General features: G+C 35.7%; 2 protein-coding genes across 2 annotated transcripts; one reads left to right on the plus strand and one right to left on the minus strand.

Annotated features, from left to right (window-relative positions):
* Window positions 1-497: 497 nt before the first annotated feature.
* On the minus strand, window positions 498-9,443 carry LOC116306710 (uncharacterized). The gene is made up of 15 exons (XM_089032056.1): window positions 9,325-9,443; window positions 8,813-8,847; window positions 8,263-8,303; window positions 7,641-7,736; window positions 7,169-7,219; window positions 6,304-6,377; window positions 5,378-5,515; window positions 5,028-5,148; window positions 4,499-4,560; window positions 4,267-4,336; window positions 3,619-3,707; window positions 2,931-3,005; window positions 1,875-1,934; window positions 1,678-1,723; window positions 498-1,109 (listed from the first exon to the last, which is right to left on the minus strand). The coding sequence occupies exons 1-15, from the start codon at window positions 9,406-9,408 to the stop codon at window positions 1,063-1,065; spliced, it is 1,089 nt and encodes a 362-aa protein (XP_088888182.1). The 5' UTR covers window positions 9,409-9,443; the 3' UTR covers window positions 498-1,062.
* Window positions 9,444-9,545: 102 nt separating this feature from the next.
* Window positions 9,546-27,311, plus strand: LOC116306709 (serine/threonine-protein phosphatase 4 regulatory subunit 4). The gene is made up of 24 exons (XM_031716799.2): window positions 9,546-9,803; window positions 9,902-9,975; window positions 12,639-12,741; window positions 13,716-13,863; window positions 14,483-14,556; window positions 14,655-14,761; window positions 15,401-15,508; window positions 15,985-16,106; window positions 16,379-16,501; window positions 17,045-17,157; window positions 17,588-17,665; window positions 18,103-18,222; window positions 18,657-18,734; window positions 19,269-19,340; window positions 20,184-20,366; window positions 20,862-20,967; window positions 21,240-21,367; window positions 21,809-21,970; window positions 22,375-22,416; window positions 23,130-23,207; window positions 24,254-24,344; window positions 24,633-24,704; window positions 25,504-25,747; window positions 26,248-27,311. The coding sequence occupies exons 1-24, from the start codon at window positions 9,723-9,725 to the stop codon at window positions 26,312-26,314; spliced, it is 2,574 nt and encodes an 857-aa protein (XP_031572659.1). The 5' UTR covers window positions 9,546-9,722; the 3' UTR covers window positions 26,315-27,311.

Genomic DNA, 27,311 nt, shown 5'->3' on the forward strand with positions numbered 1-27,311 from the left:
AGGGGTTAATCATTTACGGTCTAGGGGCCGACTAACCTCTCCCTTAGGCTTCGGCCGAGCTTCCTGATCAGTCTGTAAATCCCGGATAGCGGTGTTGGGGCCGAAATCTCCAGCATAGCCGTAAATGCTTCGCGCTGCCATACGACGGTTCAGCAATCGATGTCTGGAAGTATGGTCCTAGTTATTTTTAAGTGAATGTTAAGATAATACCACATTGAATTTTCAAGTCGTCCGCAAACAATATTTAGTTCTATCTTGGTCTATGGATAAGAGAAGTGCCAAACTTATGTTTCGAATAAGATCAAACGATATTTTATATAAAACTGGTAACGCCGATGCATGACCACTTAAAGGCACGTTGCAATTTTTCATCAGAGCCCTCGTTCTTCGCCTCAGGCCAAAAGAAGCGCAGGCTCTGGGTATGGAGCAGCTTTGTACATTCTGCGCAAGCGCTGCGTCACAACCATAACGATGCGTATAAAGGAGTGAAAGATTGGTTTGCGATTAAGAAACTGGTTTTTAATAAGTTTGTCTTTTAAAAATAGGACATTGAATTTACAGATTGTATAATTTTTTCTTTACTGAAGGACTATCAATCTTTACATCTTATTAATCTAAAATACTCATTCCAAACATCTATCAATATTACAGTCTTCAATCGATCGTTCATTAGTTCTGAGGTAAATTTGAACTACGTTTCACGAACAAAAGCCTACATGCTAGGAGCCCTGCTCCTGACGCAATTATTACTGGCTATAGATTTGATGTTTTTCGACAATTATATCTAAAATTTCAAGTGGATTGCTCCTTTCCTTCCTTTCTACCTCCTGTCTACCTTTCTAGTATTGGAAAACCACAGGAAGACCAAAGTAGGCATTTGTGCGTCATTTGTTACCCAGAAGCCTCATTGGTCTTAGCTGTTTTACCCTTTTGATTATTGTAATTGTGAAATCAATTTAGTATATGTGTGATTTGGTTACGCTAGAGGATATTACGATAATTTATGGACTGTTTCAAAGAATGTCCATCGACTCCAAGCGTTTTGTATGCAGGCTCACTGGTTTAGTACAAGGAATGATGGTACTTTTCGGGTATTGCATCGAGAAGCCCTAAAATCAACAGATAAAACATATTCAGTGCGGTTACATGAAGTATCTTCTTCTGATCACCAAACAAACGTCATCTTTATCGATACTTTAAACCCGTGAGGGGGGTGGGGCACTCCTAATGGAAAACAGCAGGTATGCTCGTCGTACTGTACCATTTAGGGTTCCAGATTCGCAATTTGGTACCTCTTAGGGTGTCACAAATCTAAAACTACCAACAGAGAGAAAGCCGGTAGGTCTTAGGGTGTTTCTGAGGTAATACCAGCTGGGATTATATTAATTACACATTAATTTTAATAGATTATTGGTACTTTTTTGGAGTAAACCTAATTAGTTGCCACGCCCACCTGGGCAAGATTCAGGTACCTTTAGGGGCCATTTTTACGAAATTTCCGACGAGGACCCCTCCCCTCAGGGTGAGTTCTCCCACGATCTGAAACAACCATTGCGATGATCTAAGTCAGGATATGGTTGATAGCGTTTGCGGAGGGAGGAAAACCAGAGAACCTGGAAAAAACCCCTCGAATCAGCCTTCGAAGTTTACTTGCAGTTTAAAACTGACCAACATTACCTTTACTTTCAATCCAGCTTTTGTTAAAAAGTCGTGTAAAATAGCGCTGAAAAAAAAAATAAATAAATAAAATAAAAAATAAAACATAAATAAATAGAAATAAAAATAAATCAACACATGAGTATTTCTTAAACAGAAAAACTGATAAACAATAGTTATATTTTCATTTTTCAGTTTACCGGATATTAGTGGCTTACCTGACCGGAGTCACATAGACAAGTCGTTATAAGATGTCCAGGGCCTAACATCTTGGCCACCTAAAAATAAGGTTTTATTAAAATCACCACTAAACGAAAAGAAAAAAAAAACAACAAAAAACAAAAAAAACAACAACGACAAGTCGAACAAAACGAAACAAAAAACTATAGGTACGAGCCGGGTAGTTTTAGATGTTGGAAGAATAGAGCAAGTAACTAAAAACTAGTAATAATAATAATAATAATAATAATAATAATAATAATAATAATAATAATATTTAATGAGGATACTCCACTCATAAAATGATTTTCAGGGAGGTCCTAAAAAAAAAAATTTTAAATATAAGTGAAAATAATTGACCGAATCGAGAACTCGGCCGCGAGCGCGCCGATATGTGGCCCAAGGCGTGGAAAAACGACCCGGCGCGACCTGGCGTGATTCACTAGCGGGGGACCTTGATATTTAATATGATCCGTGACATAACTTTTTGAGCCAGATAGTTTGGCACTGTGACGGTAGTCCTGGGCAAGACGGTACAGAAAGTTCGTAGTTCATAGCCATGGTCTTAGCGTGTGATTATAGACAACCGATAATTCATTTTCAGCCTATCGATAACGATGGTGATGATGATAGAGATGATGAAGATCCTGAAGGCGATGGTGCTGGTGATAGTGATGATGGTGATGATGATGATGGAAATACTGGTGACGATGATGGCGCGTGTTGATGATGAAGATGGTGATGGCGATAATAAAAATTACGATCCTGGTGACGATGGTGGTGGTGGTGACGATAGCGATGATGGTGATGATGACGATGATGATAGAGATTATGGAGATGTAGGTGAAGATGATGGTGGTGGTCATGATAACGATGATAGTGATGATGATGGAGATGCTTGTGACGTTGATGGTGGTGGTCATGATAACGATGATAGTGGTAACGATGAAGAATAGAGATGCTGGTGACAATGGATACACAAATTTAAAAGGTATATTCCAAATCTGCAATGAAAATGACCATCCCTACTGAAACTATAACGGTTAGTTCGTTACCTTGACTGCCGCTGCTACGTTCAGACCCGACGAGGCTCCGACGAAGAAACCTTCCTCGTGAAGTAAAAAGTACGTCTGGAAATTTCAAATCAAAATATATTTTACTCAGTAATATTCACCGAGTCAGCAATAAAAGAATTGGGAACCGGAGAAGAAACTGTGTAAGCGTTAGCTAGCTGTTTCTTTTGCCTAATTTCGTTCAATTGAACTAATTATACCATTTTCTTTTAGCTTCATACACTAACGCTACTCCAACTAGCTTACTTGCTAGTTTTCCTTTATTGATGCAGCTGCGAAGGAAGCTAAGGCAAGGTAAGTTCATACTAGATGGAATTGGAAATTAGCGTGTTGGTTTTGGGGAAAGAGTAATATCCTCAAATCAAGGGAGAGACCCAAGAGATGGGGGGAGAGTGTACTACCTATAACCAATCTTGAAATCCATTACTAAATAAATATATGCGATCACAAGGGCGTATCCAGTGGGGGGGGGGGGGGGGGGGGGGAGGGAGCTGAAGTCCCAATATAAAAAAGCATCGTTTTTTTTCAGCATAAAAAAACGATGCTTTTTTATATTGTTTTTCGTTGTGTTGATGGAAGAAACTCAATTAGCCCCCCCCCCCTAAAATTATGGCGTGATCCGCCATTGGATCATTGCGCAAGCAGCATGAAAATTATTTTAGTCGTTTACCATTTCTATAGCTTCTGTATCGTGTATGAATACAGAATCATCTATTGGTGCTCCTTGTAGATTACTTGTTACTCTGCCTTGACCAATCCCTGGACAAATAAGAGTTCAGAGTTTGCAGACAAACAGTATTTGTATTATTTGTATATTGGTACTGCTATTTTATGAAGTGCGCACTCTGTGGCAGTCAGCATTATTATTATTAAGGGTTTATGAAAGAAGAGAGATGGGATACTAAGAGGTTGGAAGACGAGAAGGAAGGAAAAGAGAGAAAATAAAGGGGAGAGCAAGGCAAAAGAAGGAAGGCAAAAGAAAAGAGAAAGAGCCGACAAGGAAAGAGGAAAGGACAGAAGAAAGGATAAGGGAAGAGGTAGGAAAAGAGGGTAAATGAAAATGAGCAGCAGAAGGAAGGCAAAAGAAAAGAGAAAGAGCCGACAAGGAAAGAGGAAAGGAAAGAAGAAGGGAGAAGGGAAGAGGTAGGAAAAGAGGGTAAATGAAAATGAGCAGCAGAAGGAAGGCAAAAGAAAAGAGAAAGAGCCGACAAGGAAAGAGGAAAGGAAAGAAGAAGGGAGAAGGGAAGAGGTAGGGAAAGAGGGTAAATGAAAATGAGCAGCCCCTTTTCCATAATCTTATTTTAATTTAATTTATTACCTTCTGTTATTGAACTTCCTTCAGTTCTGACAAGCTCACCAATCTTGAAGTAATTATATAAAACACTTCCCTAACATTAGAGAAATATAGACTTAGTTTGGGTTGACTCAGTGGACATACATACACGATAATGGAGGAGGACACTGGAAAAAGAAAAAAAAAAAAAAAATAGAAAGAAGTGCAGACACAAAAAGTTGAAACCCTTCATTTCCAAAGCATAGCATTAGATTACCTGTGGATCTGCTAAAATAACTTTTACATTTGGATTTTTTGATTTGAGAAAAGATCCAGTTCCTACAATTAAAAACAATAAGTGTTGATAAGTTCATTAGAAAACCATATTGTGGTATAATGTTTAGTAACAATATTAAGTTGACTGATTATGATGATCTGAATTACAGACATTACTGAATGTACGTTATTGACTGAATGTCTGTCTGTCTGACTATCTGACTGAATGATGGATGGATGGACTGATTATCTGACAGACTGATGGATTGGCAAACTAACTGATGGTTGGACTACATAACAAAATGCAAGACATACCATCTGAATGAATGATGGACAGACACACAAATGAACTGACTATCTGACAGACTGACTCCCCCTATTGACTTACTGATGATCTGATGGATGGACTAATAGATGGTCTGACAGATGAACGAATTGACTGATGGTCTGATAAATTGACAAATTGACTGACTGACAGTCAGACAGATGGATGGACTGACTCTCTGATCACAACTACAGTATTTCATTACCTGCCAAGGTTCCACCAGTTCCTGTACCAAAGACTATTGCATCAACCTGGCCATTTGTCTGCTGCCAGATTTCTGGACCAGTTGTTTCAAAATGAGCCCTTCTGTTTGCTGTGTTGTCAAACTAAAAATCACGCAAAAATAAAAACAAAATCAACTATTTAAGAAACAAGTAGTAATATGCCAATATTTGGATTAATGTTTACACCATCATACAGATTGCATTAGTTCTGTTCTATTAGTTTCTTCAAAAGTTTGAGCAGTTATTATTTAACAGTAGTCTTGAATCAATTGTCAATCAGTTGTCCTATAAGTCCAGCCATCCTACCTATTATCTTTGGCAAAATACTTACTTGATTTGTCCATACAGCATTTTCTAATGTTTCTGTAAATCTTCTAGCTTGGTGGTTATAGTTCATTTGATCATCAAATGGAACGACAGGCACAGGTCGAACATCAGCTCCTAGTGCTTTTAGTAAATCTATTTTTTCCTGGATTAAAAAAAAATTTAGGAAAAACTTAGATAAAAATTATAGTACTCTTCTGCAATTATTTAAAATTAGTAATATTAGATAGCTTGCAATAGGCCTTTTGCAACAAACAGTCACATGCTGATATATGACTTTGATAATCAATCAATTCAGCTAGAGTCCCTTGGGAATGCTCTGCTGGATGGCAAACAAACTTTAAACTGCTTCATATCTTGAAATCCAAAGTATCTTTTAGGGGGAAAAAGTATTTTTGAAAAAGTCTTGGATAAAAAAAAAATATATACATAATATATATGTATACATAATATAATATAATATATATATCATTAGTGTAACTAGAATTACACAGAGTAATTTTCAACTAGGCCAATCTAGATTGAGTTAGAATTTAGAAGTTGATTTTTGCACAGGGAGGAAAACCGGAGAACCCGGAGAAAAACCCTTGAGGTAGCAATAAGACGTTAGTAATCCAGCAAAAAATCTTTGAATAAAGGAAGTCCAAATTTCTTTTCCATCAAGTAACAATCACCAGTCAATCTTTCACAAAAGGCCTATCATTTCTATTGAAGAGAAGGAAATGTTTTAAAAAAAACGTGAATCACCACCAACCTACGTTGGGTATCAATTTAACACTTTGATACAGATTTAGAGGAAAAATATTATCATGTCAGTTATGTTCAAACAAAATAAGCTGTAAGAACCACCAATTGTTTTCCAGGATTTCTGTATTAGTCTAGCCTGCATAGAGGCCAAAATTGGGAGGGGGGGGCGCATATGATGAATCTTACCTGAGATTGGTTGTTTGGCATGAATATGACACATTTGTAACCTTTTGCTAAACACATGTGAGCAAGACCTATCCCTAAAAAATATCACAATCAAATAGTTATAAACATTAGTTTTAGTAATAAAGCTCTGATGGCATAAGCAGTCAGGATACTAGGCCATGGTTACAGATAGAAAATATTGTCTGCTCCAACAGCCAAACAGAATGCATGACTTTTAGGATATGAGACTGAAAAAATATAATTAAATATATATTATCTGAAGGTCTTTATCTCTGATTTTTTAAATTTTCCTTTATGTTTTGGTTTATATTAGACTGTTAACCATCACTATTTTCCCTCTTTTATCCCAGCAGTCGAGTCGAGTATTTTTGCTAAATTGGAAACACAAAGAGAAAAAGATTTGATAATGGAGTGTTGGTGAAGTGTCGGTTGAGTGTCGGCCAACAAACGGCCGATAGTTGGGCGACTGTCGACCAACAGTTAGGCGATAGTTGACCGACACGTGTCGGGTGGTCATGAAGTACACGATTACCCACAAAGGGAGTGGGGGGCAAGTGCTGCTTCTTGTTCCCACTCCCCACTCAACCAAAACAAGAAAAAAACTTTACCTTAACTAGGAGTAAAAAGATGGATTGTCACTGCGTTTTTCCATATTCTGCAAACTCAGACTTTCCAACGGCATGTTATGAAATTGGTTTTTCACTGCCGCTAGTCAATAACACAAAAGGTACCAACTGATTATTTTTGATTGACGGCAGCAAAATAAAAAAAAATCAGCATCAGCATTCACCTTGTAACTACAGAGTTTGCAGAATATTGAAAACAGCAGTTAACAGTCTAATCTTATATCATCAGTGGCCTATACCTGTATTTCCTGCTGTTCCTTCCACTACAGTACCACCTGGTTTGAGAACACCTTGAACAAAAATGAAAAAAGAATAAGTTAGAATAGTTGAGGGGGAGGGGGTAGTGCTGGCTGAACATGCATAGCTTCATTATTCTATGATAATTAATTATTTATGCTCCAATTAATAATAATTTATGTATATCAAAATCTTAATGAATGTGTGTAGCAACTGCCTGTCTACAACCAGTATAATCCTCAACAGAACAGAGAGGTACTGTAGATGAATTGATAAACGTTAAAATATAGTTAAGTTTTTATATTCAATCTTCTGGGGACCAAAGAAAAGGTTTGTAAAAATGTAGGCTATTTGAAATATCAACTTAAGGTAAAATTATTTTAGCATCTTGAGTCCATTGGAACTGGCCTCAAGTTTGAGATAACAGGGCCAAAAGTTCAGGATTCCTGGGATTTGATTTAGAATTTAATATACCTTTTTCTTCAGCTTCCTTGACAAGATATAATGCAGCCCTGTCTTTTACTGAGCCTCCTGGGTTCATATGCTCTGCTTTTACTGTAATATCACAACCTAGGAAAATATGTACAAGTATTGCCAATGATTTATTTCCAGTCTTTTTTCCATTGAAAACAATCCCTCTTTCCTTTCTTCTTTCTTCTCCCCCTTTCCCAGCTCCTTCCATTCAATCCTTAATTTCTTTTCCTTTATCTAACTTTTCTTCTTAAGTCTATTCATTCAGCTTAGTATTTGAAAGTTGATTTAAACAGTGGACAAAGTAAGTTGAGTTATATCATTATTATACATATTATTATGCAGTCAAAATGGCTCAAGCTTACCCCCATAGGTACCATTAATTATTTCATTATTCAAATATTGAATTTATTAATCCTTCCCAAATTACTTTGAGAAAAAACCCAACTACATGAAAGAAAGGGTTAAATAAGGGGGTCATATTTTATTCATTTATTATGATTTATTTAATAACCAAATATTGAAAATTGCATTATGTACACAGTAAATTATGATCGTAGAGTATATTTACACTGATATTTGCACTCTACGGAGTATAGTTGGATAATTAATACATGTACAGTACCTGTTTCTTCGCTAAGTTTATTTAGCCTTATCAGTGGGGTTCTGGAATGGAATAATAATAATATAATGAGCACATTTAATACAGTACATATTATATTCAATTAATAACTGAATGATTCAAAAATACAGCAATAAGAATAAACAGGAAGAGTGGGTGGTGTGCACTGCAATGCACTTTCTCCCATCGCTACAGTCATGGGTTTGATCCTTCATCTTGTCATAATGTGAGTAGAGCTGCTTGCTGGTTATTCCTGTGCTTCATTTTCATTTTCTTCTTCATTTTCTACAGGTTCTTTGTTTTTTCCCCTTCTCAAAAGGTTTGCTTTTCTAAATTGCAATTCTATCATGTGATAGACCCCTTGCAAAATGTTGCAATGCAGAGGACTTAACAAAAGGTTTTCAATTCTCAGGAGATTAAATTCTTTTGTTTTGTCCTCCAACTTTAGCTGCATTCTGACGAACCAGTAATAGGGGTTTTTTGGGCCGAGGTTTGTTTGCCACTTTCTATAAGTGCTACCCTTATAAAACAAGGACGATTTTATTAAACATACCTTCCTACAAGGTCAATAAAACCATTTCTTACATCCTAGAACAGGATAGAAATATGACTCACTATTTTATTGGAAATAACCATAACAGTGATTTGGCAGATCCAGGGGGTGGTGGGGTGGGGAGGGGGGAGGTAGGGGTAGGGGGTCCAGACCCTCTGTGTCACATGTTCAAATTAATGGTTTGTTCTAATTAAGGAAAAATAGCCCTCCTTCATTAGCCAATCAACATCGAGTAAAGTAATTTTGCCCTGTATGTGCTAAAGTTAAAAGTTGATTAATATATTTAGGTGTTAGTTGACTAGAATTTAATTTATTTTTTAAGAGGTTTTGTTATATCGGATATACAATACAAATTAACCAAGCTTATATAAACAATTTCCCCAAAATTAAGTTTTATGTTTAGGTCGTCCCGGGAGGTCGTCCTCCCACACATCCACATAAATACATCATAAATGGCGAAAACGTTCAAGCATTAACCAAACAATAACTGCACAATTTACTTATCTGCATACCTTACTTGCAAATCTAATTCCTACACTCCTTGGGACAGTAGTACTTCTACGAGAAAATCGAGAAAGAACCCTTGAGGCAGCCATCTTGGTTTACTTGTTACGCCCCGAAGAACTATCGATCGGTTGTTGACGAGTAACGAGCAGTAACGAGTAACAATCGACTGTTAGTCGACTGTTCATTTGTACTGTTCAAGGTGCATCTTGGGATGGATACCAAGGCGCGAGGCCAACAAAAGTTTTGGGAAAGAAGCGTCAATGGAGCCAAAATACCTCGATTAAACTACCGTTATGTCTCTTAAATAAGTAATGGGCGGAAATGCGCAGAACATATTTGCCTTATAGATACGACGACCACTCCAAAATGACCTGGAGGCAGCAGAGTTTTTCTAAATCGTGACATGGATTGGGCCGGAGCGGGTCCTCTTGGAGAAGAGGATGTTGAAGAATTACGCTCCGAGCGCTCGATACGAGGACTAAAGGTGAGCTTGTTTTTATTACATAGCATTTGCAAGAAAAGAAGGAATGACTAGAAAAGGATTTCCATCAATGGTCAATGAAATTTCAATGTATTTTACAGTCAGCAGAAGAAATAGAAAGGCTGACAGTTGACGAAAACCTCGATGACATAGAGCGGGCAGTGCTTCTCATGAGGTGAGTTGTTTAGTGGTGTTTGAGCGTATCTAACGTTCATTTAGAGCAAATTAGCAGTAATCTCTGCAGCTTAACCTTATATCCATACTTCAAAATCAATTTTTGATGAACTAATTGCAGTACATGGGGTTGTTTTAAGTATGATACTGAATAACAAAAGTACCTAGTAGTGAACAAACTTATGCAAGTTAAAAACAAGTTTCTAGGAGATTTTACGTTTGAAACGAAAAGCCATATGTTTTGACCGAAGAACTGCGTAGCGCTTGTGTTTGCCTAGGACTTTATAATTTCTGAGTTAACAAACAAATGTATAGTTCATTTACTGGTAGTATTTGCTTTAGTAGCTGTAGTGTAGCTGTATCGAGGCAACCGTAAACATCCAAGAAGCACAATGGTGGTGGTAATTATTGCTTATGGTTTCATTCGCGGTTAGTGGGTTTGTTTGATGAAGATCTTAGTTTTTCAAGCCAACTTTCAACTAGCGATCAAATAATCGCACGCCATATAAATTTCTTCTCTCTTAAGACATTTCCTTAAAGCGATATTATTTAAACGCTTCAATTCCATGTCGTTTATGATCGAGTAATTTTCTAAGAATAGGTAGTTGATTATTTCCTGATCCAGAACACTACGCTTAAAAAAATCGTTTCCATTTATATTTTCTTTTTATGTGTGGTAGGAAATGATCTTTGCAATCATTCAAATCTTTGGGTTTTTTTCTTTTTGTGTGTGTTTAAAGAATTCTGTAAAGCACAATATGATTGAACCTGCAAACCCTCATCAAAACATCTTGGGTAAAAGGTGCTATATTAGTCTCACAGACGACTTCTTTCCTACCTCGAGGAAATTGTATTTCCGTTTCGCAGTTTTTGTTAAAAACACTGTTACTGGAAAAAGGAACTTTTAACAAAAAGGATTGTCTTGAGATCGTTCAATATGCTAATTAAATTGTCGTTGCATTATCTCGAAGAAAGATTTCATTTGTTGGAATTGAGTTTCAAGTTTTGTCTGCTCACCTCTGGCTTATCTGTTGTTTTCTCAAAATGCTTTAGTAAAATAATAATAAATATAAAACTAACGCTCCTATTATTATCTTTATTTTTTATTTATGGACGTTTTTTATGTCTTTTTCTCTGCTAGTTTTTTGTATTGTGTATTATAGGTGTGAATATCCAGAAACAATAATGCTAATTGGAAGGAAACAACCTACAAGGGATTTGACAGTGATGGTTGAGTGGCTAAAACATTGAATAATAGAACATTAAGAAATATGACAATATGAAGGATTTGATAAAACCTAGAGTACATGCAAAAGCTATCTTAGTCCACCTCATGGACAGAAATAAAGATAAAACAAAATTGTTTTGACCTCATAATTTAATATTATGAAAGTATTTGTCAAAATTTTGACTTTTTTCCTCCAATAATTACTAAAATAACAGTACCACCTATTTTCAACTAAAAATAAAAATATAAATGTTGCTTTAAATTTATAGGTTTAATAGTTTTCACTGTGAATATACACCCTGTGTTAAAATCTCTAGGACACCATGAATAGTTTTTGGATAATTAGAAAATATTATCTAACACACTGTGATACCGTATATAAGGTACTATCACATTTGACAGTTTTTTCCTTGCCCCCTGCTTAGAAGGTTTTGAGCAAAATTAAATGTCATAGTTCCACAGAAATTTGTCTACAATTCATCATTTAATTTTGTTAGATTGTTTTCTTTTTCCTTTCTTTTCATACATATATATATACTCATATAGGGTTCCACACATTTTGTGTGAGAAACATTTACCAAAATGCCTTTTTTAATTTTCATGTAAAAATGCATGATTTTTATCAAAACCTCTATTTGTATAAATTGTATTAGAATTCAGTATAGTATGCATCTGTAATATTTTTAGAACTTTTAGTAGTACTATTAGAAATTAAATTAATATGTTAGTCCAGTAATTTAACAAAATTCTTTAATTAATACTTCAAGGAAAATTCACTTATCCATTCAAGCTTGAGTTAATTGATTCAAAATATGTGAGCTTCAATTAAGGGATTTCTTTTAAGCACAAATTCCAAATGTCCAACCATTATTTGTAATTCGTTTCAAACTTTAACTACATGTATTAGCGTTTGTCAGATAATTTCTGTAATGATTTTACCATTAATGATCAAGGCACTTTTTTCGTTTTATAGCAACTTATATACACTGCATTATCACTGTTCAGGTAGTCAAAAATAAACCTAATTAGACATGGAAAGAGATTTTGGAAATTGAGGTCATGAACTGTACACGTTTGATATTTTGATCTTGAATAAATTTTTCTATATATGATACGCAAATTTTATTATTCACACATTTATATATTTATATAAAACCTTATTATTTTGTCCTCTTCATTTGTAATGGCTAACCCGCTTCAATATAAAGGAAGTTATTTCCTGTTTCAAGTCTGGCACCATAATTTTTTTCTTTCTTATGCCGTGGAAAACCATTAAAGCAAAGTAGTTATATTATAATAACAAAGAAATGGCTAATTAAAGGAAGTCACTGTGATCATTGAAAATGAAAGTTGTTTGACAGGCATTGTGATGTTCAAAGAAATCACTTATAGCAAGGTAAACAAGTTGATAATAATCTACTGCATTATCATTTCAGTTCTGGCATCGAGACTCAAAAACTGAGCATCTTGAACAAATTGCCCAAACTTCTAGAAACCAACAGTAGTGATGTCAATCGGAGAGTTGTTCCTTTATTAAGGGTGAGTCTGTGCTATAAGGAATGAGATATGATATAAAATATAATATTTATGTTGTAATCCTAGTTTAAGATTATATATGATATTTCATGAAGGGGTTATGCGGTTTTCAATATTCTGTGAACTGGGTAGTCACAAGCTGCACTCTAAAATTTGGTTTTTCACTTCCGTCGACAAAAAAATAATCAGTCTGGACCTTTTATGTTCTTGACTGCCGGCAGTAAAAAGCCCATTTCACAACATGCTGTTGGAATGCCCGAGTTCCCAAAGTATGGAAAACTGCAGTAGAGCTTATAGAAGAAAGAATCTGTCAATACTGCTTTTTGGAGTCTTGGGTTTGATTCCTGGACTCTGTAGCACTTGTAAACTGAGTTTGTTTGATGTCTTCCTTGATTCAAGGGGTTTTCTTCATGTTCTCTGGTTTTCCTTCCTCCAGTCAGGGCTTAAAATAACAGCCAGGTGTTGGACAATGACCACTCAGAATTGAACTTGTTGGGTCAATTTATTTCCTTACCAATCATTTTAACCAGTAAAGTTAAGCCAGACATGAAGTATAACCAAGCTAAAACTAATTTGGCCTGTCATCATGACAGGTGGTGACTTACCAGCTATTGTTTTAAGCCCTGTCAGTACATTAAATTTTATTTCTGTATGAGAGTTTACAGTGCCTTGACTTACAAAACCTAGAGCAGTTTTCGCATGATTGTAAAAAGCTCAGTGTGTTAAGCATGCGGTGCAGTGGCCGTGATGTTTTCTAGAATTTCAATTTTCTGATTTTTTTCTTGCATAATGCATGTGCTTGGTCTGGCAGTCCTGTGACTATGTGTGACCATGTCACGACCGTGTTCATGCCGTGAGGTTTTCACAGTCATACAAAAACTGCTCTCATTCATGTTGTACTCATGGTGTAAACAGATTGTATGCAATATTTGTAAGCAAAAACATTTAAGATAAAGTGGATTTTTTTGAAATTTCAGGATTATTTATATGTTGCACCAGTTCATATACAGCTTGCTGCAACAAAGTCTTTTACAGTTGTTCTGCAAAATTCAACTCTACCTATCTACCTGTTTTCTTCATCACTATTACCAATAGTGTTGCATAATATTAATAATAGGGATTCTGGTAAGCAACAGTAATGATATTATTGTGTTATACTACATAACATTCCCCATACCCTTTTTTATTTCTCAATAGGCCTTTTGCAACAAACAGTCACATGCTGATAGAGTATATGACTTTGATAATGAATCAGTTCAGCTCAAGGAAGGCTCTGCTGGATGGCAAACAAACTTTAAAATGTTTCGTATCTTGAAAGTATTTTACATAAGGGAAAAAAGTATGTATGAAAAGGTTTTGGATACGACATTAGTAATCCAGCAAAAAATCTTTAAAAAAAGGAAGTCCAAATATTTTTGCCATCCAGTAACAATCATGTGTCAATCTATTGCAAAAAGTTTATTATTAACCAGGGGTTTCATTAAGTTCTGAAATAATAGGAGAAGTTCATGAACTAGCTGGAGAGTCCTGGAAGTTTGTCATTAAGTTTTGAAGTAATTAATTATTTAATTAATTATTATTGTTATTAACTTTTGAAGTAATAGGAAAGATTATCAATGGTACTTTTAAGTCAGAGAATTTTTCTCAATTATACTGGAGCATACTCCAATCTCCAACCTTAATGAGAAACCTGTTTAATTTTATAGTTCCCATATTGAGTTCTTTTTTTTTTTTTTTTGGACAGTAATTTCAGATGCTTGGTTAGAAACTCTTCTGTTCTCTATAGATTTTTTACCAAAAGATGTCATTAAAAGAGAGGCAAGTATTTGTGTCCCAGTTGAAATAGTGAGAATTGAGTGGCTGATTTTCATAGTATCAAATTTGGGTTAATTAATGGATCTTTAATCATTAATCAGATTGTACCTTTGGCCATATCCAAGGGACAACTATCACAGTCTGTCAGTTGTCGCCTTGCAAGCTGTAAGCTACTTGGACGTATTGCACCAAAATTTGAGCCATTCTGGTAAGTGCATGTATAGGGATCAAAATCTTTAAATGACTGTATGCCAATGGCCATAATGCTGGCCAAATATTAATATGACAAAAATAATTTTGAATTGCCAAATGCACAATAAAGTGACAAGCAAAATTTTATCAGGTTTTTGCTTACTGATTTCCTTTTCTTCAAGCTCTGATGCAAAATAGTGTTTTGAACTTAAATAGAGGATATTACATGGGCGCGTGGAGATACAAATTTTATCTTCGAGTGTTCAATAATTGATATCTCACGAGTGAGCACAGCGAACGAGTGAGATATCTAAATTGAACACGAGAAGATAATATTTGTATCTCCAAGCGGCCATGTAATGTTCTGTTTATTATATAGATATCGATGAAACTTAAATAAAACAAAAGCTCAAAAATTCTTTATTAAAATAGCAAGCCGATTACGTTACTATGTCAACAGCGATATCTTCACGTGTGAAAGGTATGGTATCTTCCACTGGTAAAAGATATCAAGTTTTCAACACTAGAGAAAACCTGGTATTTCATCGATATCTATATAATAATGACTAATATTTCATGCAGTATTATTTGGTGTTAATAAAGTTAAATTCATGCTGGTGATTATATGTAAATGATATGCTAATCACCTTATTAGGATAAAGAAGGAATTGATGATGCTAGTGACTTCTTTGTCACAAGATGTTGATTATGAAGTAAGAGCTTGTATGTGTCAGGAACTTGAACCAATAGCAAGAGCTCTTGGGTAAGTAATGCTTTGAATTATACACAGTCTACACAATTTATTAAATAATATATATTATAGAGAATAATTTAAATTGCCACTACAATGAAATTTTGATATGCCCAATCTTTACTATTGAAACACTTGTTAAGGTACTTTAATTGAAAAGAAGAAAACTGGGATTTTTCATTTCTTGTTAGCGTTCTTGGTTCAAGAGATATTTAAGTTTTAAATTTATGCTAATCAGGAAGTTGATGACGTAAAATTTTCAACTCACAGTTTCTTTTAACATAGATTTCAGTATATCTCTGAGTGTTTGATGAATGTCATCCAAACTTTGCAGTATACATGTACTTATATTCAAAATATGAAATATGAAAGTTGTATTCTAAAAGTAGTTGGAACTAGCTCGACTGTTGTGATTGTCACACAACAGCGAAAGCTAAATAGATTGTTTAGATTATTTTAATTTTGATATAATTATATTTTTGTTACAGATTGGAAACGACAAAAACCACTATTATTCCTGAACTTGTTGAATTGACTAATGATGAAGAAAATAGTGTTCGGCTTGTTGGATTAGAAAGTATAACGAATCTTCTAAGCCTTTTAGATGATGGTGTGTATACCAAATTGTTTTTATTTATATAAAGTGATTGTTATATGCTTTCATTGTTGATGCTGTTGTTGTCGTCATTGATGCTGTTGTTGACATTGTTGTTTCTGATTTTGTTTTGCTGATATCGCTTTTGGTACTGTTGGTTTGGGGACCGCAGTTTCTGTTGTTTTTCTTATGAATCATTATCACTCTTCACGCCAAAAGGCGCACAAGGCTGTTAGATGATCAACAAATTTTAAAATAATTAGTGTAATAATATTTTATCTTTTCAGATACCTGCACTACTGTCATAATACCACTTGTACAGAAATTCTGTGAAAAATGCAATAATTATGGAAAAGAGTCATTAATTAAAGTTTCCAAATTGTTTGGAAAATTATGTCATGGGTTGTCAGGTATGTTAAGATTGAAGACTGGGTCTGCTTACTAAAAAGTGGGGGGCTAAGATCAGGTTATATAGAAGACTAGTATGGGAAAAATGGAGGGGGGGGGTGGCCGCTAAGAGTGGAAAATATAAGAGACTAGTATGGGTAAAAGGAAAAAGGGGGTGCTATAGGCCCCCCCCCCCCCCCCCCCCAGCCTCACCCCCTCTGTGGCCCCTGTAAAGTGATGCGTCTACTGGTGACAGTATGACTGTGTGAATAAAAGAAACTAGAGAATAATGTTTTCCCAAATTGTCTATGTGCAGTTCCAGGGGAAATGATATTCTATATATTAAATGATATTCTATAATTATTATCTTCTCAAGTGTTACTAGTAGGCAGATGAATAATTCTTAGGGAATGGCATGTGTGAAATAAAAACAAAAAAACATTACACCTAATTAAGCTGGAAGGGGTCTTTTATCAAGATACAAGTGTTCATCTGTGTATTTCTTTTCTATTCCATCCTAATAGTGAAAACATTAGTCAATAGAGGATTTCTTTTTTGTTTTACAGTCAATTTTGATGAAAACCAAAGGAAGTGGTTCCTTGACTATTACAGAAGATTATGTGGTTGTGGAAATCCAAACAAAAATAATAAAGTTGGAAGTGTGACATTGGCACTTCAGGTACAGTACAGTACAATACAGTAGAGTAAAGAACTCTCATTACTAACAGTGTATTCACAACAAGAGCTGAGGGTAGCATTATGGTTTTAATGACTGCTTGCCTCACGGCTGTTGTCTGGGTTCTAGACTTAGTTTGGGCTGGATTGTATGTATGTGAGTTGAGTTTGTTTGCTGTGTAGTTCTCTCTCTTGCCACTAGGGTTTTTCTCCAGATTCTCAGGGTTTCCTCCCACTGTAAAAATCAACATGAGAGGAGTGTTGTATTTTGTAAATTTATATATAATGTAGTGGTAGTGTGCATGGAGTGTACCTCATGAAAGAGTCCCATACAGTCAGGTAGTGATGGCTGTAAAATATGAGTTTTTATCAATTAAGCTATTTATACAAAGTCGACCAATTATATTAATTGATTTATGTACTGATCCAAACAGAATTATAGTTTATCTGGAGCAACAATACAAGATGATGATGATGCAGAATGTAGAAGATGTTGTGCGTACAATTTACCTGTAAGTTTTAAATGTGCAAAAGGGCAATATCTTTCTCTGACATCCAAATCTTTATATTGAAAAGGTTTGTCTTTCCAAAGTTGTCCAAAGTTAGATACGTTTTTCATTGTTCCATGACGGTACATGTAGTCATCTGTGTCAAAGGATTGCAAAATGCCGACTACAAACTGTACAGTAGGTCTTCATCATGCAATAGTTGTCTTTTAAATACCATCCAGTGTACCAATCAGCAAGATGATTAAACAAGGAGTATTAATACTTTTAGACCATCCACTACAGATCACTAAAATTATAGGACAATCAAAGAAGTATCTCCATCATTCACATCTTTATTTTTTAAGAATATATTATTGACTCTCGTATTATGAACAAATATGTAAAGTTAATCCTCATTAGTAAATGATTGCCTTTGTTTTTGGTAATATTGTTCCCCTCAGGCAATGGTGCTGTTTGCTGGACCTCAAAAGTTTAATACAGAGTTATCAGGAGTTTTCCATGATCTTGTGGAAGATCCTCATGCATTGGTTAGAAGGACTGTTGCATGTGGCTTTCATGAGGTAGGTGGCTTAAATTAAAATTAATGTAGTCACTACGTAAATAGCATATTCCACAGATGACGTCACAATAAATCGTGCATCATGGGATTGAATGCAGACAAGCCCAGCCAAGGGCACATGCTAATATTTTGTAACAATGTTTTATTGTGTGGTTGTTTTGAATTTATGGAAGAACTATGGTTTTACAATTGATATTTTTCTTCTTTTTCTTGTAATAAAGTCCTTATTTAAAATGTTTGTCCACATTCCGATCCCACAAGGCTTTGCAATATCTATTTTTTGGTAACAGTGGAAAATGCTATTTAAAGATATTTTCTCATAGATTTCCAAGTCTTAGAAACATTATGGTACAGGTGTGTTATTAAAAATAATGGGAAACAAGAATATACTCCTATACTGTAGATAATAACCAATTTCTTTCAATTTCCTCTTAGGTTGCTAAACTTCTGGGTTCTAATGTTGGCCTTACATTACAAGATTTAGGTATATTATTAAAAGATGAATCTATAGAGGTGAGCAAGTCATACCTACACACAATGAATGATTATGTGGCAAAGGGTGGCTATAATCAATATACAAGCAGCGATATATAATAAACATACAATATACTATATAACCATAATACAATCAGGAAATAATCAATATACAATCAGTGATATATAATAAACATACAATATACTATATAATCATTTTACAATCAGGAAATAATCAATATACAATCAGTGATATATAATGAACATACAATATACTATATAATCATTATACAATCAGGAAATAATCAAATTATACAATCAGTGATATATAATGAACATACAATGTACTATATAATCATTATACAATCAGGAAATAGAAATAAACTAAAATACTGTGAATATAGCATTCATTTGATTAGCGTTCATTTAGTTGAAGTCCAATTTTCTTATGGTGTTCTTGAATTCTGAGAGTGTTTTCTGATTGTATCTAGTAATAAATTCCACCCACCTAATATATATTGAAATGACCCAAGATGCTTTACTTGATAAATTTGTTATGTTATTATAATTCAGGTTCTTCAAGGACTCATTCCAAATTTACCAGAGAGTTTAGAATGTTTAGCCAATAGAGGGCATGCAGCTAAGGTACAATTAGAATAGGTAATAGGACTACATGCTGTCCAATTTGGAAATAGCTGGATGAGAAAAATTCTGACAAAATTGGAAGAGGCCAATAGGCCGAGTCCAATTTGGCAGTCAGAGGAATTATTTGAATTCAATTATTTCCAAATTGGACAGACATGTAGTCCTATTGCAGATTAATTATATCATCCCAAACTATACTAGACGGATTCCATAAGTTATAGTTTTCCCTCGAAAGAATGTGAATTGAAATGATCCAAATTATTCTTTAATTTGGACAGGAAAGAGAATTTGAAAATAATACAATAGTTGCTCATATGGGATTATAGAGTGATGCTATAATTAAAATAATTTATATGTAGCACCATATTCCCTTTTCAACAAGCATTTACCCGGTATGTACTCTGAGAAAGCAACTTAATAGACCTTTTCCCATATGAGACCACTTGTCATTTCCTAGAGTATCATTTCTTTGTTTAACAGTTGTGCTCGGTTGTACATAAGAAGACACATGAATATGGATACAAATCAAACAAAGAATCTTTTTCTTAAGTGAATGATGTGTGTCTGAAATGGGAAAGCATTACGCCAGAGCCGAGGAGCTATATTGCCTAGGCTCAGTTGTACGAAGGGGGTATAGTGTTATCTGACAGATAAATCCTTATCCAGTGTATAAGATGATGCTGTTATCCAATAAATTTATTCACTGGGTCCATAAGAGTTGTCCTCGGATAGCGCTATTCACCCCTTGTGCAACTGGGCCCGTTGATAAATTAGATGAATAAATTATCAAATATCATCATTCATAACATGGAAAACACTATTTTTTTTCTGTTTTCTCAACAGTTAAATAATTTATCAGAGTTAATTGCGTCATTAGTAGCATGTGAATTGGCGATTGCATCATCAAGTAACTGGCGGCTCCATGTGGAACTCTTGGAGAAATTTGCTTGTTTTCCAAAATGTCTGACTTCAGACCAAATCTACTATAAGTTTGTCCCATTGCTCTTTCGGCTGTTATCTTCAAATGTGAGTAACTGTTTATCCTGCGTTTTTCTTTTTCTTCTTTTTTGTCAAGCTGTGGTTATTTTCCTTTTCTCAGTAAGAAAAACAAGTTTTCCCCCCAGTCAATTTGAGAAAAGCAAATTTGGACTCACGGTTTTGGACTCACTATACTGCTGCCATTTCTTGGATTGTGTAGCACAAAAGGACTTGGAGTTCAGATGGTTTTCATGAGACGTCACAGCAGCCATGTTGGTGTACCAAAACGATACTTTTGTAATCCTCAGAGAGTTAAACTCTATTTTTATTCAAAAACTGTGCAGAAAGTTTCTTTTCTTTGGTACACCAAAATAGCTGCCTTGTCATGTGAGTGAAGACACTCTATTAGATATAATGCTACAGGGTACCCCTCAACATTTTATTATCCTATACCTCCCTCCCCTAACCTATTTGATCTGTGGACAAGAAGTGATTTATCAATATTATAACTTGACAAAACTAAGGAACTTTTCTTTTTCATAGCGTGTATTACCAGTAAAGCTAGCAGCCGCTAGAACACTTTGTGTCTTCATAAGATTCAACAGAAAATTTGAGCAAAGACAGGAATTGTGCTGTAGACTAATACAAGGTATTGAATCAGTATCTCTATTGCTGTACTAATTATGGAAGATTATGGAAGGGCAAATTAGGCTATAGCCCTATTGATTACAATTAAACTTACCTCATTTTGGTAATTTAAAAATAACGGCAATGACCAGAATTTTGCCTTCTTTTTGCCACCACTATTAAAAATATTCCCTAAGGACCCTGCAATAATATTGTTGTCTTTTTTTTGCTTGTGCAGCGTTTATGATAATATGATTTGTTGTCCTTACCTTTGTCTTTTTTCTTTCTTGCCAGAATGCGGAAGAGGCAAGAGTTATAAATCAAGACTACTTTTCATTGACATCTGCAAATTTATCATGGATTTATTCTCTAGAAGTTTTTTCAAAGAGAATTTCTTTGAGTTTTTATTGGAATTGGCTTCGGTAAGTGAGTATAGTTATACTTAATAAATTAAGTAGCTTGTTACATTCACAGCTAATGGGGGGAGGGGAGGGATGAAGGTAGGTGTAGCAGTAGCGCACGACATCTCTTACCTCTGGAACTACAGTTTGATTTCTGAACTCCTGTGAGTTTATTGGGTTAATGGTTTTTCTCTCTGCAAAACCTTACATTTTAAAATCCCAATTCCCAATGAGCTAACAGTGCCCTGACTTTGATCATCCCAAAGGTTGTTTCAGGGTTTCATTGTGAGTTAATTGTGCCCTGACTTAGATGAGCCCAGAGGTTGTTTCAAGCTTGGATAATATTAAGGGTTTTTGTTCCATGTTTCCTGTTAAATCAGGAAAATTCAATAATTCTTGGTTTATGACAATTGCTCTTTCAACTAGTTTAATCCACCATATTATCTTTTTTTTATTTGATAGGATCCAGTACTGAATGTTCGGTTAAAGTTTTGTTCCGTATTACCAACACTAAAATCCGTCCTCAAACTGTCAGATCGTGCCTTACTACAACAACTTGAACAGTGCGTTCGAAAATTATTGAGCTCTGAGCAGGAACCAGATGTCTGTGCAGCAATTCGAGAGGTTTGTTCTCAAGGATTTATCTTCCCTTTTTTTACCATCTGAATACCACCACTACCAGAATCCATTTCAATTTTGTTCTTGATGTGGATGTGTTTACTAGGTTGTTCTACCACTGTTTTCACTGCTAACCCTACACGCTTATCAAGACGATAGTCACGACTGGGATAATGAGAAATACACAACCACCAATCAAATAAATTGTTCGGTATCGTTACATACTCTGATTGACGGCAGTATTCGCCTGATTTCCCAGTATTGACTGTTGTCTCGATCAGCGTGTAGAAATGAAAACAGTGGTTTACCAAAATAAATATTGTACTAATAATAACGCAAAAACCATAAATCTCTTCCTTGTAGTATTGGAGTAATGATTTATTATCGTTTTTTCTTTCTTTTTATTCAAGGCTGTAATGAAACTGGATAAAATAGAAATTGCCATGGATATGGTAAGGATTGCGTAAGAGTTAATTACCGAGAACGGAGGCAATAAGCCATATACATCCCGAGGGCCGCAGGGCTTATTGCCTCTGTTCGAGGTAATAAAGTATTTTATTTATCAATTGAGAAGGTTTTCTATCAAATGTTGCTCATTATAAATGCGAACGGTCTATATATAGTTATTAACCGGGTTAATAACTAACTATATATAATAACAAAAATAAAGCCTTGTGAATAACAAAGAAAACCGTGTCAATTGAGAAATGATTTTAGTTATTAACCTTAGGCTAAAGTTGTTGATGTAGCTATGATTAGGTAGAAAAATAACTAGAGAGAATGAAACTGAAAAGGATAAAAAGAGAACAGTACTAAGACGTACATACAACATTTCAAGTCCGACACTTTTGGCTGCAATGAAATCAAAAACGCTGTCTCACTTTTTGTTGACCACAATGATGTGTACCTGTGGTCAATTTGAAGAACTATGTCCTTAACTTGCCTAGGGCCTAGACATTGTATTCAAGGTATTGATTATTTGTCTCTAGCTGAAAGAAAATCGGAAGAAAAAAATCAGGCTCTGATACTGAGATATTAAACCCATGACTTTCCTGATACCAGTTAGATGCTCTACCACTGAGCTATAGGAAAGACTCATGATGAGCGTCATTTACTGGTTCATTAGTCATAGACATTTCTGATCAAATTCCAATTTTTTGGACAGTATTCTCGAAGAACTGTGTTTGAAGATGACTTAAATGATCAAAAGAAAGAAGAGGAAGAAAAACTTCTTAAAGCCATGGTAAGTCATTTATGTAATGGTGATGTCAAACTGCTATCTATTTTTGATGAATGGCAAAATGAACGTTGTTGATAGGTTTATTTACTCTGGATACTAAACAGATACTAGATACTGCGGCCAGGCAAAATGATATGATCCCTTGTCTAAAGGTTTATTTACTCCGTGTACGGAGGGATGGATGTCCTTTGGACCTCAATAGAACCTGTGCATGGTATGGGTTGCCTGGGATACCAGCGTCTGCGGCCAGGCAAAATGATACGATCCCTTGTATATGTGATTATTTTCTCCATATACAGAGGGATGTCCTTTGGACCTCAATAGAACCTGTGCATGGTATGGGTTGCCTGGGATACCAGCGTCTGCGGCCAGGCAAAATGATATGATCCTTTGTATATGTGTTTATTTTCTCCATGTACAGAGGGATGTCCTTTGCACCTCAATAGAACTCGTGAATGGTATGGTTTATACTCATTTTCATAAAATACGCGACTCAGACTACCATCTGTAATGAATTCGAGTCTTTCTGCTTTTTGTCTTCAAATATTCAACGTTCTTAGCTAGTATTTTTTTCGATCGGCGGTAATAAAACCCAGACATCTTCGGTTGTGTTGGTCGCGTGATCATCAAAATGGGTGTAATATCCGAGTTTACTAGCGTCGGTCTGTTCTGCGGGAGCCCGTGGTTCAAGCCTCGGCCGTACCAACACTCAGGGTCTTAAAATAACTGAGAAGAAGGTGCTGCGTCTGCAAACGGCAAGACCTTCAAGTGGCGCGAAAGACCACTTTAAAATGGCGGTCCCCTCTCTCTACACTTCATCATATATTACTAACCAATATCGGAGGGACGTAAAAGAACCACTGAGGACGAAAGAAACCCTGGCAGTGACCACCCTCAGTGCCTGCAACTCATACTAACCACCTCTCTTTCATATCTCATTGTAAAGCGCCTTTGAACATATCCATATGGAAAAGAGCGCTATATAAGTATCATAATCATGATTACAAAGTCCCAGTTAGAATGACAGTTTTTTTTAATTGCGTTTTAAGGAGGATAAAGAGAAAGAAGAAATGGCTGGGGGGCGTCAACCGTCTGACTTGCGGAAAAAAGGCAATAGAGACGATAAAAATATTAGAAAAGGTAAGTGTGTTGCAGAATGAAATAGTCTCTCCCGCAGACATTGTTAGTGTCGTCACGCAACGCTAAGAATGAATAGGCAATATGGTTATTATATGGTCAATATGATGCTGCATGACGCATTGCACTGCAAGGCAGAACCTGTCCGTGAATTTTTGTGCGTTAATCTGCAAAAATCATGGCTCGGTCTTAATACTTTAGGGTCAGTACCCAGCGTGAGAAAGTGGAAGTACCTCCATAATAAAGATCATCTGTATTAACTAAGCTACTTATTTCGTCGTTATTTAACAGGTTCAATTAAAAATAAAGGCAGCAAGAGTGACGGACAAAATGCAAAGAAAACTACTAACCCTCAAGCTTCAGGTAAAATCTGGATTATTCTAAAGGATTTATATTTTGTTCATTACCAGCGTACATAAAAATATTCCAGTTTCGAGTTCTCTGTTGCTCAGGGTTAGTCTCGATTTTGTGTATAGGATATTCATGAATTGCAGTAAAGGTCTGTGGAACTTTTTTTATTGTTGAAGTCAGTGCATTCGTTACTTTACCTGTTGGTAATTGTGATGCTGAAATGAGGCTAACACTGATAGCATCTTTGTAGCTTTCGCGTTTAGACATGATATTGAATGTAGGATTTCGGATAGAACGTAGAGATTTGATCAAAACATGACGTTTCGGCTATAACTAGTGATAGTTAAATGAGCCTTATTTATGAATGAGTCATCCCTACCCTCAATCAATTCAAAATATGGGAATGGACTCTTCTCAAAAATATCTTGAATGTGAGGCTAACATGGAAATACGAAAGAAATGCCACAAATTCCATTGAAAAAAAGGTAAATTCTTTTGTATTTTTATGTTAGCTAATTTTGAAAGGGTCCATTGTCTAATGGAAAGCATCATTATACTCAAGGGAATGATATGATATAGAATTCTTCGATTGTTGTCATCGCGGCCTCTCAGGGAGCGTTGGTGCCATTTAACAAAAGATTTCTTATTGGCATCCATTGTTAACGGCGCCAAAATTTGTCTTTTTACTCTTGGGAGTGGACAACATCACGCATAAACAAGGAGAATATAACTAGCCTATTACTAAAATCAATAAAAAATAGGCTACGCAATACTTTACTGATGCAATGCGCTCTATACATTCACATTACAGGGAGTTCAGGATCGTCCAAGATGGCTTCAAAAAGCTACACAGCACAATCCAAAACTCTTGGTTCATCTAAAAGTTCGCCATCGACAAGTCTCCAAAGATTACCGAATATGTCGTCAGCTTTACCTTCGGCATCTTCCGCGACCTCGTCATCGTTAGGTGGAGCCGGTCGCAAGGATTCGCCTGCTCTGAGTAGTTCATATACTTCCACATCAAAGTCTGCTACTAAAACAAAAATAGACAAAACGTAAGTCAGAACTAATGGCTATTATGTAATATTAATGGAATTACCACCAAAGTAAGAGGTTACCTTTGATCTAACTCTCTTTGAAATATATAACAAAAACAATGCAGTGTCTCTTAGTCTGACTGCACACCTCTGGGCTGATCAAAGTCAGGGCGCGGTTACCTCACAGATCGAACCCTGAAACAACCTCTAGGCTGATCAAAGCCAGGGCACGACTAACTCACATATCGTACCCTGAAACAACCTTTGGGCTTGTAAAAGTCAGGGCACGACTAACTCACAGATTGAACCCTGAAACAAACCTCTGGGCTGATCAAATTCAGGGCCCCGCTAACTCAAATTCGAATTGGGATTTAGCTCGTTCGGTTTTTCGGAGGGAGGAAAGCCGGAGAACCCTGAGGAAATGCTCGAATCAAGAGGGAAACTTTAGGTAGAAACTCTACTTTGATTGAGTATAATGTATAGTTCGTTTGACATGGTTGTTGCTATCTTATTTACAGGACGGATCGTAGCACAACATCAAAGACCAAGCGCTCAAGTGCATTGTCCCAAAGCAACTTTAGGTGATTTTGTGCTCGATATAAATGGACTGTGGTGTTCAACAAGAAAACGATGTCAACACCTGCGTATGAATATATGCAATAAAAATGGTGCTAAATATTACAGGCTATCCATTGAGGAAGATCAAATTGTCATAACAAATGTTGCCATATAGTCCGTGGTCAGTAGTCCAGGCCTTGTTCTACCTCTGGTCAAATAAATGGTTTGCCGAGTTGGCTAGCCGAACTGCCAGAGAGTTTAACTAATAAAACAGTTAAATATAATTATATGCCCACTGACGTTCGTCTAGCGACGTTTTCTCAAACCTAAGGAAGCTATTCACGTCTTCACGAAACCACGAAGCTACGATATTCATAAATATGAAGAAACTACAAACAAAATTTGAGAGTGGAACGAAAATGAAACTCCAAACTTTACATTCGTAGCTTCTTTCAAGCAACGCCTCATCATTTTGAAATTATGATAATATCGTAATCTGGAGATATGAGAAGCTTTACTTATCACACCGAATGCTAAAGCGTACTAGAACGGCTTGGATAATTCTTTGAAGCGATAGTGTAAAGTGAAGTTCAATTGGTAATTATAGACTGTCTATTGAATCTTATGGGATTCCTGTTGGACTGAGATGTGGAAGAGAGATGACGGACCCATTCTCATCTCTTTGACTACACAGGAACCCCAAAATTAGAAGTTGTCTCTGAGCAGAGGCTATTAAGACTGAGATTGTATATATTAGTTTTTGGATGTCCTTAGATATGTTGATCACAGATAGTGCTAATCTCAAGAGACAATTCAATTTCTTACTCGTGTAGTATTAATTGATCTGATCTGATCTTATCAGATGGAACAATACTGTGTTAGAACTAATTTATGTTTCACTGTCAACCCCAGTGCCCTGTCATTCGTTTGTATTTCGGCGAGCATGCGCAGAATGACAGGGCTCAGGGGTCGAGAGCGAGTTAAGTTTTTAAAACGATGGAAAGTAAAAATCATTGTTTATGAA

Source organism: Actinia tenebrosa, unplaced genomic scaffold (genome assembly GCF_029948245.1).
Source record: "Actinia tenebrosa isolate PJP-AT-01 unplaced genomic scaffold, QUT_ActTen_1.0 PGA_scaffold17__23_contigs__length_9995812, whole genome shotgun sequence".
Classification (NCBI taxonomy): domain Eukaryota; kingdom Metazoa; phylum Cnidaria; class Anthozoa; order Actiniaria; family Actiniidae; genus Actinia; species Actinia tenebrosa.

Excerpts from the sequence above, each read along its gene's own strand:
- LOC116306710 (XM_089032056.1), bottom strand. The coding sequence starts at position 9,408 with ATGGCTGCCTCAAGGGTTCTTTCTCGATTTTCTCGTAGAAGTACTACT. Across the intron at positions 8,848-9,324 it reads GAATTAGATTTGCAAGTAAG|GATGTAAGAAATGGTTTTAT; the intron begins GTATGCAGATAA and ends ATCCTGTTCTAG. Across the intron at positions 7,737-8,262 it reads TAAACTTAGCGAAGAAACAG|GTTGTGATATTACAGTAAAA; the intron begins GTACTGTACATG and ends ATATTTTCCTAG.
- LOC116306709 (XM_031716799.2), top strand. The coding sequence starts at position 9,723 with ATGGATTGGGCCGGAGCGGGTCCTCTTGGAGAAGAGGATGTTGAAGAA. Across the intron at positions 17,666-18,102 it reads GTTGTGCGTACAATTTACCT|GCAATGGTGCTGTTTGCTGG; the intron begins GTAAGTTTTAAA and ends TGTTCCCCTCAG. Across the intron at positions 19,341-20,183 it reads ATAGAGGGCATGCAGCTAAG|TTAAATAATTTATCAGAGTT; the intron begins GTACAATTAGAA and ends TTTTCTCAACAG.